Below are 13,357 nucleotides of genomic sequence, written 5' to 3' on the forward strand. Positions count from 1 at the left end.
AAAGGGCCATTTTAAAGGGCATCTGGGGGATCAGGGTCTCTCAACGGTCGATGGGCATATGCCAAACAAGTGGCTACAAAAATAAAGCATTATTTGGAATCTATGTATTAAAACATCTTCCATGATAATGAGAAGATTTCACTCTTTTACTCTACTGTTTAATATTATCATCTTTATTGCAACTCTGTCTACCAGACATATATGGATGGACCTTTTCGCAATAATGACCTTCAAAAATCTAGAAAATTTTTTTATATTTTAATTTTATAAAAAAAAAAAAAAAAAAAAAAAAAAAATTGTGTCCATTTACACCAATGTTCAACAGTTATCAGCAAGGCTGCATTTATTTGATCAAAATGCAGTAATATCGTGAAATATTAACTTTTTTTTATTGTAATATATGTTAAAATATAACATATTCCTATGATCAAAGTTGAATTCATTACTCCGTTCTTCAATGTCTTTTTTTCTTTATTTGTATGTTGAAAACACTTGTGTAAAGTAAAAATGTAGAGGGAAATTTATTACAGTATAATTTAGTTTTCACTCTAAATTATATAATGATTTGTTATTTTTACTTTAATAAATGGTATTTAACAGTATTTTACTGCAAACTTGCTAGAAACTTAAGGTTAGATCTATTAAAGTTTCCTCCTATATATTGTAAGGGACCTTACTGTTAACTAGTTAACAGGTTTTTACTTTTTTTTTTCACTTAAAATTACAACATTTTTTTTATTCTCCCTTATACTCCTATAGAAGTTTACCCTGCTTAGACCCAGCTTTATAAACCCAGAAATGTGAAAAGTGCCAATTTTATCTGTATATTCTGTTAGTCTAGGAAAGAAATGACAGTAAACCTTTGACTTGTGACTTTGTATGTTTGGATAAGGTGAAACATGAATGAAGTGAGTGTTTTACATCCTCATAGGCATAAACCTCAACATTGCTTGATCTGATCTGACCAAAAGAGAAATGGGCACATATTGTAATTGCAGTGAATTTAGGCTAATTAGATTGTCAAGAGGTTTTATCATACATTAGAAATAGCAGAATGTACTACTCAATAAGCATGCCAATGTATGCACATCTGCCTAGCAGTTTGGAGACTGAATTTTGAAGTTTATGCTGATAAAAATGATGTCAGCATGGCCGTGTGTTCTTAGCCAACCTTAAAAGTATATAGTGTAGATAATAACTAGAAAACCGAATATAACAATTAATGGACAAATGAATGGACTAATGCACCCAGACACACTTTCAATTAGAGTGCATATAATTTTTGTCTAATTTTCCTAAAATCTATAAAAAATGGTTTTATAAATTAAAAACTCTACTTGTCATGAGTGATGAATTTGATTCTTTCCAAAAACTTGGAAATAGACCCCAAACAGACACACAGAAACGTTGTAGGGGAGAAATGAAACGCTGTTAGTGAATTGTTTTTCAACATTTCATCTGACTCGCGTAATAGCAAGGCGGAGGAATACTACGCTATCCGACGCCATTGCATAATGCAACACATTATGAGGAACTCGGCTAAATTTCTTCATGATTCATTTTTAGACTATAGGGATCGTTACACATAAAAAGGTCTGTTACGTGAGGTGGTTTGAAATGAATCATGTACTTACCACCTCATTACATGGTATTAAAAAGAGAGTATTAAAAATAGCATCTTCTTCCTCATATTTGCTAATAGATTAACTAAAGATGATAAAAAGGGCTACTGTAAATAACAGTATTGTTTGTGAAATGACCTATGGGAACGTTTATACAAGTGTGCCACCGTCTGATAAGAGTTTGAATTACAGTAGGCCTATATTGCATGTTTGCTGTCATTCGCCTACTCTTTTGTAGGGTGAATATCGGTAAAGTGGGACACTTTCAGATAATCTGTCTGGTAATTTGATTCAAATGTCTTAGCTCCTCATATGATACTATTCTAAATAGAGCTCTGCTAGCTATACAATACAGAATAAAAAAGAAAGAAACATTAAACACAGGATGGCTGACTCTTCTTGTTATTCAAGTGCAGGCCTAATGAATTAAATACACAATAACAATATAATTACAATATAAATATGTTGGCCCTTTTGTTTCTTATTTATGTGCTGCCACTGGGTCAGATCAAGGAATGTTATGGTCTCAATTTTCATAGTTACGCTGATATTCAAATTTATTTTACGGTTAAACCCAACTCAGTTTGTCCACCTCTTTCTGTTATTTGTTGTCTTCAGGAACTTAAAACCTGTATGTCTGATAACGTTTTACAATTTAATGCTGATTGCAGGAGCAGTGCAAGATGAGCATTTGTGGTTAAAAAGTATATACATTTATTTATTTATTTTTAATAAAATGGCTGATAATTTTTTCTAGATAAGACCCTTATTCCTCATCTGGGATTGTGTAGAGCCATTTAAAGCTGCATTGAAACTGTAATTTGGACCTTCAAGCTGTTGAACCCCATTGAAGTCCACTATATGGAGAACAATCATCCTGGAATGTTTTCCTCAGAAACCTTTTTTTTTTTTGACTTGAGAGAGAAAGACATATGAATGTAATTTAAAAAAAATTGGATTCACCATTACATCCTATAACAAATATATAACAATTACAAACGAACCATTAGTTATATTTTTATTTTTACAACCTTAACATTATTCACCTCAGAATGCTGTCATTTTACTTATCATCACAGTTCACTGCAAGGTTGTTGAATATGGTGTACCACAACCCCCCAGAAGTGATGTCATAGCCACAGAACCTATATCTTTTTTATCGCATACTTGATTATGATGAGCTCAGTGTTGATTTTTTGTAATGGAATCATATACATGTAAAAATAGAAACTATGAAGCTTAACTGTCCCACTTTAACCATTGTTCCACTTTACCAGTATTCACTCTACATAAACACAAAGTCTTTTTAAAATCTTGTTTATTTTCATTTGTACTGCTAATCACATATATGTTTAAAGTCGAGAATGTCAAGACAATCTAACAGACTATATCATAATTTAAATATTATTCACAGTCATAAAGGCTTACTTTAAATTCTCTATTTCAGTCCAGTTTGTAGTACTGTCCATTGTTTCCTCCAAGCAACTCCTCAACCTTGTCCAGCAACTTAACCACGTGAGATTCCCGATGTCCGTTGTCAAGCACATGGCATCTATTCCCACACTTCAGAACCAGCCTCTCCAGGTCACCGTTTCTCTTCACATGCTGATGGACACTCTCTCCTAATGTTTCCCCCCAGGTGAGCAGAACAACAGCGTGCTTCCATGATGCTTCTCCTAACGCTGACATGGTACGTTCCACTGCACGCATGTACTGACCAGTGAATGATACATAAGCAGGTATTACCAGGATGAATGCATGTGGTCCAGGTTGACACAGAGAGATACTTTGAGAGAGATGTTTTTGAAATGTGCCTTTACTGTCAGTCCCATATCTCCATTTCAGGCCCTGAGGCTCTACAATGGTGATTTGCCTGCCGGATATTTCTCCCCTCCAAGGGTTGCTTCCATTTGCATCAGGCCCCACAATTGTACATTTCGCTGGGTGACGGGGCGACCAGGAGTCTCCTAAAAGCATCAGCCTTAGTTCAGACACAGGAAAGGGTGTACCTCCGGTAGGTTGGAAACTAGTGCTTGAAGATTCAAAGAAGTCTTCCTCACTTTTGCTTTCAGAAATGTCACTCTCACCATCTTCCTCATTGTGCTTGGCTTCCAGTGTTTGTTTAACCCACTGGTTCTTTACTGATCTGTTGTTTGCACAGTTTATAGTAGCCAACTCCAGTCGCTCTTCACTTTGTGTGTCTGTTGCGTCACAAATGCTACCCTCCACTCCTACTTCATGACACAATCCATGGATTTTTTCAGCTTCCATGTGTTTCCCATTAATTTCGGTGCTGTTTTTCCATTGGCGATACCCTGAGAAAGACTCTTTTTGTATCGATTTGAGCTCTGTGTTATACAAATACTTCTCCCATTTCTCAAGTTCCTCTCGCTTCTTTTCCAGCTTGTCTTGTTCATTATTTAGCTCCAGCGTTCTGCTGTCCAGTTGGTTTTGATGTTCCTCAAGCTCTTTTTCTCTCCCATCTAGTGTTATTTTTAGGAGTTCTATCATTTGTGTTTTGGCCTCAACATCGCTCTCTTTTTTCTTTAGATCTAATTCTTGGTTCTGTAAATATTGGTGTTTATGATCTCTCATAGAGAGCTCCAGTTGCAGTTGACGCAGATCTGTTTCTCTGGTATCTAAAGAGCATTCTCTGTCTTTCAAAACATCCTGCTGTTTCTTCAGACCGTGTAACAAGTCTTCATGATGTTCTTCCCGTTTTTGCATGACTTGCTGTCTTTTCTCCAAAAAGATTTCTTCACTTTTCAGCTTTTGCTCTCTTTGAGAAAGTGCTTCTTTGGCTTTTATCAGCTCTTGCTCCCTTTTTCCTAATGCTTCTCTGATGCTCTCACGCTCCAGGTCATGCTCATCAGGTGTCTGGTTTTGCTGAGTATTGTCCTGTTTTTCCATATCTCGTTGTTGCTCCATCAGTCTTTGACCTTTGAGTTCAAGGTCCTGCTCTCTCTGGACAAGTTCTTGCTCCTTTTCTTGCAATTCTTTTATTTTTTGCAGAAGATCATTTTCCTTATTGCTCAACTCAGCTTGCTGTTTTTGCATGTTGTGTTTGTTATTTTCAAGTTCCTCTGAGCTCTTTGAAAGTTCTTTGGTTTTTACTTCCCACATCTGCTCCCGTTGATTAAGTTCATTTTCTCTCATTTCCAGATTTGATCTGAGCATCTCCAAAGATTTTTCTTCTTCATTAAGCCTGTGTTGTTTTTCAACAAATTTCTCCTCTGTTTCAAACAACTCTTGTTCTCTCCTTTCTAGCTGCTGTCTAAGGTTTTCCATATTTTTCTCCTCCTTTTCAGTCAGATCTTTTATTTCCTTTTCCTTGTTTTCCAATATCTTCTCCATTGCTTGTAGCTCATCCTTTTTACATTTTATTTGCTGCTCTTGCACCTTTAATTTTTCCTCTTCGACCATAAGCTCTTCCGCTTTTTTCTCAATCTCTTCTCTCATTCTCATCAGATTGACAGCCATACGTTTGTTATTCTCGCCCTCGTTTTCCAGATTCTTCTCCTCTTCTTTAATCCTGTACATTTGCACCTCCAAATCCTGCTTTTCATCTGTTAGTGCTTGCTCTCTCCTATTAATTTCACCCTCTCTCATTAACAAATCTTGTTTGTTTTGTGCAAATTTTTCTTCTTTCTTTTCTACCTCCCTCTCTCTTTTGCAAAGCTCTTGTTCTCTCTCTGTCTCATGCTCTTCATGCCTTTCTATCAGTCTTTTCTCATAATACACCTTAATGTCTTGCATATCACTCTCTTTCTCTTTCTCCTTCTCATCCAGCAGCCGTTTTAACTCTTCTAGCTGTTGTTTTAACCCTTTAGTTTCTTTCATCTGTATCTCATAGCGCTCAACTGAAGTCTTTAACTGAGTCTGAAGTCCCTCACATTTGCATTTCAGGTCTTTGAATTCTTTCTCCAGTTCTGTGTTCAAGTTTTGTAGGATTTCGTTTTGTTCTTGCTGTTCCCTGTGCTCTTCTGAGCGTCTTTCATTGTCTGCGTGTTGCTGTTGTAATTGACTGATGATATTATCTTTCATCTCCATTATTAGTCTTGTTTCCTCATACTGTTTCTTTATATTTTCCATCTCCTTTTCCATAACTGTATTCTTTCTTTTGTAGACCTCCATCTTTACGTCAAACTCCTCCTCTAGAAGTTTTAGTTGAGCAGCACCTTGTTCAGTATTTGCTTGAATGCAGTTTTTCAACTTTTCTATGTCTCTTATATGCTTTTCATGGACTGTTTGCAGCAGTGTCTCCATTTCTTTGTCTTTCTCCATGTCTCTCTCATTTAATTTGGTTATTTCATTTTCTTTTGTTTGTAGCTCCTCCTCTAAATGTTTTAGTTGAGCTGCACTTACCTCAATATGTGCTTGAATATTCTTTCTTAACTTTTCAATGTCTTTTTGTTTTTCAAAAATGTTTTCGTGCAGTGTGTTCATTTCTCTGTCTTTCTTCAGGTCTCTTGTTCTTAATTGGATTATTTCCTCATCTTTTTTTTTTAATTCTTCCTCTAAACGCTTCAATTGAGCAGCACTTTCTTCAATATTTGACTGAAGACTGACTTTAAATTTTTCAGCGTCTTGCTGTTGGCCAATAATATTTTTCTTAAGTGTGTGAATTTCATTGTCTTTCTCCAGGTCTCTTTGTCTTAATTTGGTTATTTCCTCTTCTTTTATTTTCAGCTCTTCCTCTAAATGCTTCAGTTGAGCCACACTTTCTTCAATATAGTCTCTTAACTTTTCATTGTCTTTCTGTTTTTTGCTAATGTTTTGCCCAAGTATGTCAATTTCTCGTTCTTTCTCCTGGTCTTTCCGTCTTAATTTTTCATTTTCCTTTTCTTTTACTTTAAATTCCTCCTGTAGATGTTTAAGTTGTGCAGCATTTTCTTCAATATGTGCCTGAACACTGTCTTTTAACTTTTCAATATCATTTTGTTTTTCGGAAATGTTTTGCTTTAGTTTGTCAATGTCTTTGTCTTTCTCTAGGGTTCTTTGTTTTAATTTGTCTATTTCATCTTTTTTTGCTTTCAACTCTTCCACCAAAACTTTAAGTTCAGCTGTGTGTTTTTCAGTATTTGTCTGAACAGTGTCTTTTAACTTTTCTATATCCCTCTGTTTTTCGGTAATGTTTTGCTTCACTGTCTTCAGTTCTCTGTCCTTTTCTTGATCTCTTTGTCTTAATTTGACTATTTCGTCTTCTTTTTGCTGAAGCTGCTCTTGTGTTTTAGCATTTCGATTCAGCTCTTTTTCCTTGTCTTTTATCGTTTGCTGTATTTCTTTGTCTTTCCCTACAAGTTTATCTATGAGTGTGTTGTATTTCTCCACAATGTCTCCACGCATTTCTCTCTCGACTTCTGTTGTTTTCACTTGCTCTTGATAAGACATTCGTAGCTGCTCCATCTCTTTTGTCATCATCTCCATCATCTCTCTCAGCTTGTCCATCCCTTTCTCTCTCTTCTCCACCTTTTCCCTGAATTTCTCGCTTTGTTCTCTTTCTCTGCTCTCAGCCTTAAGTTTCACCTCCTCAATTTCTCTTAAAATGTTTTCAGTGTCATTGTCCTTCTCTTTCAATTTGCTCTCCATGTCTTGCTTTTGCTGCCTGGCCTCTTCTTCATACCTGCGTTGTGAGGAATCCATCTCTTTTTGAGTTTCATCAGCCTTTCCTCTCATACTGTCAATCTCTTTTTCAGCGTCCAGCAATTTGTTTTTAAGTTCATTCATCTCGTCCAAGTGAGCTCGCTGAATTTTGGTCTCTCTCTCTTTTCGTTCTTGCTCTTTCATGGTACCCAAACGCTCCAGTTCCAGCAATTTTATTTGAAGCTCGTCCACTTTCTCTTTAAGTTCTTCCCCCTCGCGTTCTCTTTCCTCTAATCTCATTAGCAGTTGCTCTTTCTCTTTCACTCCCTGATGGTGAGTCACCATGACTTTGCTTATTTCAGCGCTCAGCTCTTGTATCTCTCGCTCCTTGTCTTCTGTTAACCACGCCATCCTTTCCTCCAGCTCGCCCATCACACTTCTCCTGTCATCTTCGCCCTTGTACGGTGACTCTTCCCTTTCGGCCTTCTCAGGAGATTGTACTTTGTCTTTTTTGCGTCTATCGAAAAACCACCGAATGCTCTTGACCTCTCGTTCCTTCATCTTCTTCAGTTCTTCCTCCTGCCGTTGAAACTTTTCGCTAAACTCCTTGATCTTCAGTTGAAATTTTTCATTTTTTTGTCTCCCTAACTCTTGAATCTCATGCACTAGTGGCGAGAAGGCCTCACACCGATTTCCCGCCACCATCTTCTCAATCTTCTCCAGAAGTTCTGTTATTTGTGTTTTGGAATTCTGTGATTCCAAATAAGAATTGCTGCTGATGACGTGGAACCTATTTGAACATCGTTCCATCAACCAGCGAAGTTCCTTTCCTCCTCCTTGGATGTGCTGCTCAATTGTGACTCCCTCTCGTAGCTGGTCGCCCCTTGTGAACAGAAGAAGTGTATGTCTCCAAATCGTCTCTCCCAGAAGCTCCAAGTGCTCCCGCACCGACTGTGCTTGGACGAGTGCGTCCACTCTCAATGTCAAAAGAAACGCATGAGGTCCAGGAGGACATAGCGTTACGCTCATTCCAATCTCTCGCTTCACTCTCTCTGGAGTTGTTCCCTCTGGTCCGTCCTCCCATCCAGGCACATCCACCACCGTCACCAGTCTATTAGATACCTCTGTCTGCTGTCTCGAACACTCCTCTGTCGCCGCTCCACTTTGAAAGTATCCTGGTCCTCCAAGGATAGCGTTTCCAGCCGAGCTTTTCCCCGTTTCTCTCTCTCCCAGCAGAACCAGTCTCAGCTCCGGGAGCCGCCGTGAACCTCTGGAGAAGAGATTCCTCTCATCCTGGTCTTCAATTTGAGGATTGTCATCTAGAGGGGACAGGAGACACAATACACAAAAACAAATAAATTAAGCTGTTACTTGTTTCTTTTGTTGACATATCATTTAGATGGATTTTTATGTTATTCAAATCTTTTTGCCAAACAAAGGTTATATACATCACTGTGCTAATGTATTATGTAGGCCTGCATTAAAATCTTACAAAATTGTAGTGTCTGCATACATTCAGATCACACATAGAATTTATGAAATTCCATCATTCAGATTTACATAATGATTGACCTTAAAGGGTTAGTTCACCCAAAAATTAATTACACACCCGTAAGACCTTCGTTCATCTTCAGAACACAAATTAAGATATTTTTGATAAAATCCAATGGCTCAGTGAGGCCTCCATTGACAACAAGATAATTAACACTTTCAAATGCCCAGAAAGGTACTAAAGATGTATTTAAAACAGTTCATGTGACTACAGTGGTTCAACCTTAATGTTATGAAGCGACAAGAATACTTTTGTGCACCAAACCCCCAACCCCCCCCAAAATAACGACTTTATTCAACAAACAAAATTACGAATCTTTTGTTTCGAATAAGTGGTTCAGAGCGTGTTTCAAACTGCCAAAGTCACATGATTTCAGTAAACAAGGCTTCGTTATGTCATAAGTGTTTCAAAATGTTTTGAAATTTCAATGGTTCACATGACTGACAGTTTGATACACGCTCTGAAACTCTGATTCGAAACAAAAGATTTGCAAAGCTTTGAAGCTTCATGAAGCAATGTTTTAAAATCACCCATCACTAGATATTTTAGAATAAGTTCGCTATTTTTGTTTTTTTGGTGCATAAAAAGTATTCAGTTGCTTCATAACATTAAGGTTGAACCATGTCTTTAGTACTTTTCTGGGCATTTTTAAAGTGTCAGTTAACTAACCCTTTAAATGTTCAGTATTTTTATTATTTTTTAAGGAGCAAAAAATAAATTGTTTGATGTAACAGCAGTAATATACAGCACTAATATACAGAGCATCTGGTCTTTAGCAGGTCTTAAAATTAGGTAAATACAACCCTGCTGGTGTTTGATTAGCAGTGCCTGACTGCTACTTTACACTTTTAATTCCTATGGAAGCAGAAAGGGTGTACTTAGTTTGTCACACATTTTTGTTAAACACACACACGCTTTTGTTAAATAAACTATGATACGGTGTAATATGTCATGTGCTGTTGTCATCTGAGGTTGTATTTACTTAATTTTAAAAATGATTTTTATTATTTTAAACCATAGAATTCAAAATTGCATACTTTCCTTTTCACATGACTGTACATGTGGCTGTTTTTTCTACATATGGTAACACTTTAGAATACTGATCCTTCATTAATAAATAACTGAACAGGGACAAATGAGTAATGCATAATTAACACTCTAACTACTATTAAAGGATGTTTTGTTTTATACATTTTTGCAATATTACTTGAAACTGTCTTTACTAACTGATAAAAGACTATTTATTAGGTGCACTGAAAGGAATAATATTAATATACATCCTCTGTGCACGAGGTAGGGCCTTAAAAACATCAGCCAATCATCGCGTAAACAATTGGCCCTCTGGCTTTTCAATCACTGCCATTACGTTCCTTGTGAAAGACGTGTGCGTATTGGCCCTCTGGCTTGTCAGTCACTGCCATGACGTTCCTTGTGCGAGATGTGCGTGGATGTGCGCTCCGGTAACTTTCCACACTCTACAGGCGCCGCATGCAATGTTTTTGTCAGGAGAAAGGAGTAACAACTGCAGATTACCTGCGGTGAGTCCGACATTATGAATCCACTAACACGACACAGCGAATGCCGGTGGTAAACACTCGTGTTCCAATACTCGTGCATGAGTTTTGGGAGGCGTTCCCTCGAAATGAGCTGTGAAGCTGTGAAACTCAGTAACAGTCTTTGGTTTCTCAGTCGACGAAAAGATCATCTTTAGCACCTTTAACTAAAGTAACTACTGTTTTTTTCATACCTCCCAGAGAGCTACTAAGAACTACTATATACAGGTTCATAATTAACATGAATGATGCATAATGTATAATTAATTCTAAAGTGAAGATCGTGGTAACCCACTAGTAATGACTGAAGTATCACCAAATCTTTCAATAGGAATTATTATTTGGATCAGTATTCTAAAGTGAGAAACATAACTCTCTAGTAACTACTGAAGTCACTGTAAACCTTTGAGGATTTTGTACATTGTACATTAAGAAAAAAAAAACTAAAAAAAAAAACTAAAGTCAGTCTGTTGAATTTGATGCACTGCAAAAAGCACTTTTATCTTGTTTTCCAGTATGATTGTCTAAACATTCTTTAATTAAGATACATGACATAATGTTTTCTAAGGAAAAAAAGATCAAAATAAGTTTAGGATTAAAACAAGAAAAAAAAAAAATGATTAAATAATTCAAAGGCAAAATGTTTTCTATAAGTATATACTCTTTTCATGTAGATACACTTTAGGTTTAAAATATTGTCATTTTGCTTCTTGATTTAACCCTTAATCGTCTGTTAGTGTCATTTTGACCCAAAAGTATGTAATTTAAATAATAATAATAATAATAATAATAATAATAAAAATAATAAATGTGTTCATCTTAGTGGTACCAGACTTTGCTTAAAGGGTTAGTTCACCTAAAAATATAAATATGCGCAAAAATAAATAATTTAGAACAGATTTCATTAAATATATCTTAATTTGTGTTTCAAAGATGAACAAATGTCTTATAGGATTGGAAAAACATAAGGGTGAGTAAGTAATGACAGACTTTTTATTTTTGATTGAACTGACCCTTCAAGCATGTTTATATATTTGTACTGGAACTCAAGACAAAAAAAAATTGAGGAAGAACACATTTCGCAGGCTGTTCACTCACTCATCAGCACAGCTCTGATGGTTCCTCTGAGTGTCTGCGCCTCCATCAGCCTCTGTTTCTTCCTCCTTTCTCGTGCCCTCCGTTTACTCTCCACCTCCAGTTCTAGAAGCAGCACATCTGTCTCATAATATCTCCCTCCTCTCTCTCCGATCAGCTCATCCAACTTCTTCATCAGTTCCTTCATCTGCGATCCATCATCGACACGCCGTTTGTTCTCCAGAACGTGAAACCTGTTCCCACACCGTTCCAGGAGCCTCTGGAAAGCCTTGCCGCCATTTTGAATCCTCTGTTCGATGGGAACAGAGCCCAGTTCATCCCCTCGTGTGAACAGCACCAGTGTGTGATCCCACACTGCTTTGCCCAGCAGCTCCAGGTGCTCCTCGATCTGCCGATGATACTCGGCTGTCACTGATGTACAAGATCGCACCACTAGAAGAACGGCATGAGGGCCTGGTGGACACAAGGACATGCTTCGCTTAGTTTCTCTCCTCACCCAACCGGGAGTCCCATTCACTGGATAGTACCATTCCCAGCCCGGGGTGTCCACAACCGTGACGCGCCTTCCTGCCACATCTGCGCGCCTCTTCACACACTCCTCAGTCGGTTTATTCACCTCAAACCCTCCTGCCAGGCCTAGAATAGTATTTCCAGCTGAGCTCTTCCCAGCACCTTTGCGGCCTAGTAAAACCACACGAAGTTCAGGAAGAGGAGATGGCTGGTGACTGAGACTTCCTCCATTGGCCTCAACTGTCTGCGGTGTCCTGTCTGTGAGAGATAAGTAGTTTAATTTTAATGCATGGTCACAGTACAATTCAAAAGTAATTCATACTTGTATTCAGCAAGGATGTAATAAATTGGTCAAAAGTGATATTAAAGACATAAGATTAGACATAAAGCCATGTGGGTGTAGAAAATGAGGACAGTCTGTACACTCTCAGAAAAAAAGCTGTGACATTTTGTGTTGGTTAGTGAAGGTGGTCGTTAGTGAAGGAAAAAAGGTTCTGAAGAAACACTTGCTTTGATGTATTGTTTGTCTAATGCAAAGAAATTCAGACATGTTTTCACATGTGTGCATGTCGTCTTCAATCATGATCATATTTATCTCACCCAAGAATGAGGGATCCTGCTTTTTTTCCATCTTTGTCTGTCTGCATTCGTCCTCCTTTGCTCTTCGTTTTGAGCGATATTTTTTTACATTGGCATTGTTTTACACTCCAGTATCTTTCAAGCGTAATTGATTCACTTCCTATCAATGCATGGAACAACAGTAGAGCGGAACAGAGCGCTGAACGTGAAAGCTTGGTCATGTGACAAACCTGTGGTTTTCTGTAACTTGCACAGGAAACACAATGTACTGCTTGCATGGGTATGGCGGAAATCAAAAAAGAGCCTTGTGGTCAGTGCTGCTCATTTCATATGTGCATTAACTTGCTCTATATCATGACGCTTTGTTTTGAATCATTATTCAGTCATCGGGAAGATTTATTTGTAACTTTTTCTTCAGGGGAAGTGTCTTGATAGGTATATATATATATATATATATATATATATATATATATATATATATATATATATATATATATATATATATATATATATATATATATATATATATATATATATATATATATATATATATATATATATACATATATATATATATATATATATGACCTGCTAGTTCTGGCCCACCGAAAAGTTTCATAAAAAGCCCATTTATAAGCCGTAGACCACGTCCACCCTCTGTTATGCAACTACATGTAATTTGCTAAGGTCAGACTGTTTTGACAAGCACTCGTATTGTACCAATGCATTACATCTTCTGCATTAAAGTTCATGGTGAAAGAAATTTGCCTGTTCTCCAATCTAAAGGTGAGCTCATGCCTATGACTCACAGTCTCCGAAAGCATCCCAAGGGGTCTGAACAGCATGATTTCTCTCAGAAAATA

The 13,357-nt window shown here is 37.2% G+C and overlaps 1 protein-coding gene across 1 annotated transcript; it reads right to left on the reverse strand.

Annotated features, from left to right (window-relative positions):
* Positions 1-306: 306 nt before the first annotated feature.
* On the reverse strand, positions 307-12,901 carry si:dkey-185m8.2 (trichohyalin). Its single transcript, XM_067412106.1, has 3 exons — positions 12,516-12,901; positions 11,409-12,173; positions 307-8,524 (listed from the first exon to the last, which is right to left on the reverse strand). The coding sequence occupies exons 1-3, from the start codon at positions 12,544-12,546 to the stop codon at positions 3,066-3,068; spliced, it is 6,255 nt and encodes a 2,084-aa protein (XP_067268207.1). The 5' UTR covers positions 12,547-12,901; the 3' UTR covers positions 307-3,065.
* Positions 12,902-13,357: the final 456 nt, after the last annotated feature.

Source organism: Chanodichthys erythropterus, chromosome 15 (genome assembly GCF_024489055.1).
Source record: "Chanodichthys erythropterus isolate Z2021 chromosome 15, ASM2448905v1, whole genome shotgun sequence".
NCBI classification, from domain to species: Eukaryota; Metazoa; Chordata; class Actinopteri; order Cypriniformes; family Xenocyprididae; genus Chanodichthys; species Chanodichthys erythropterus.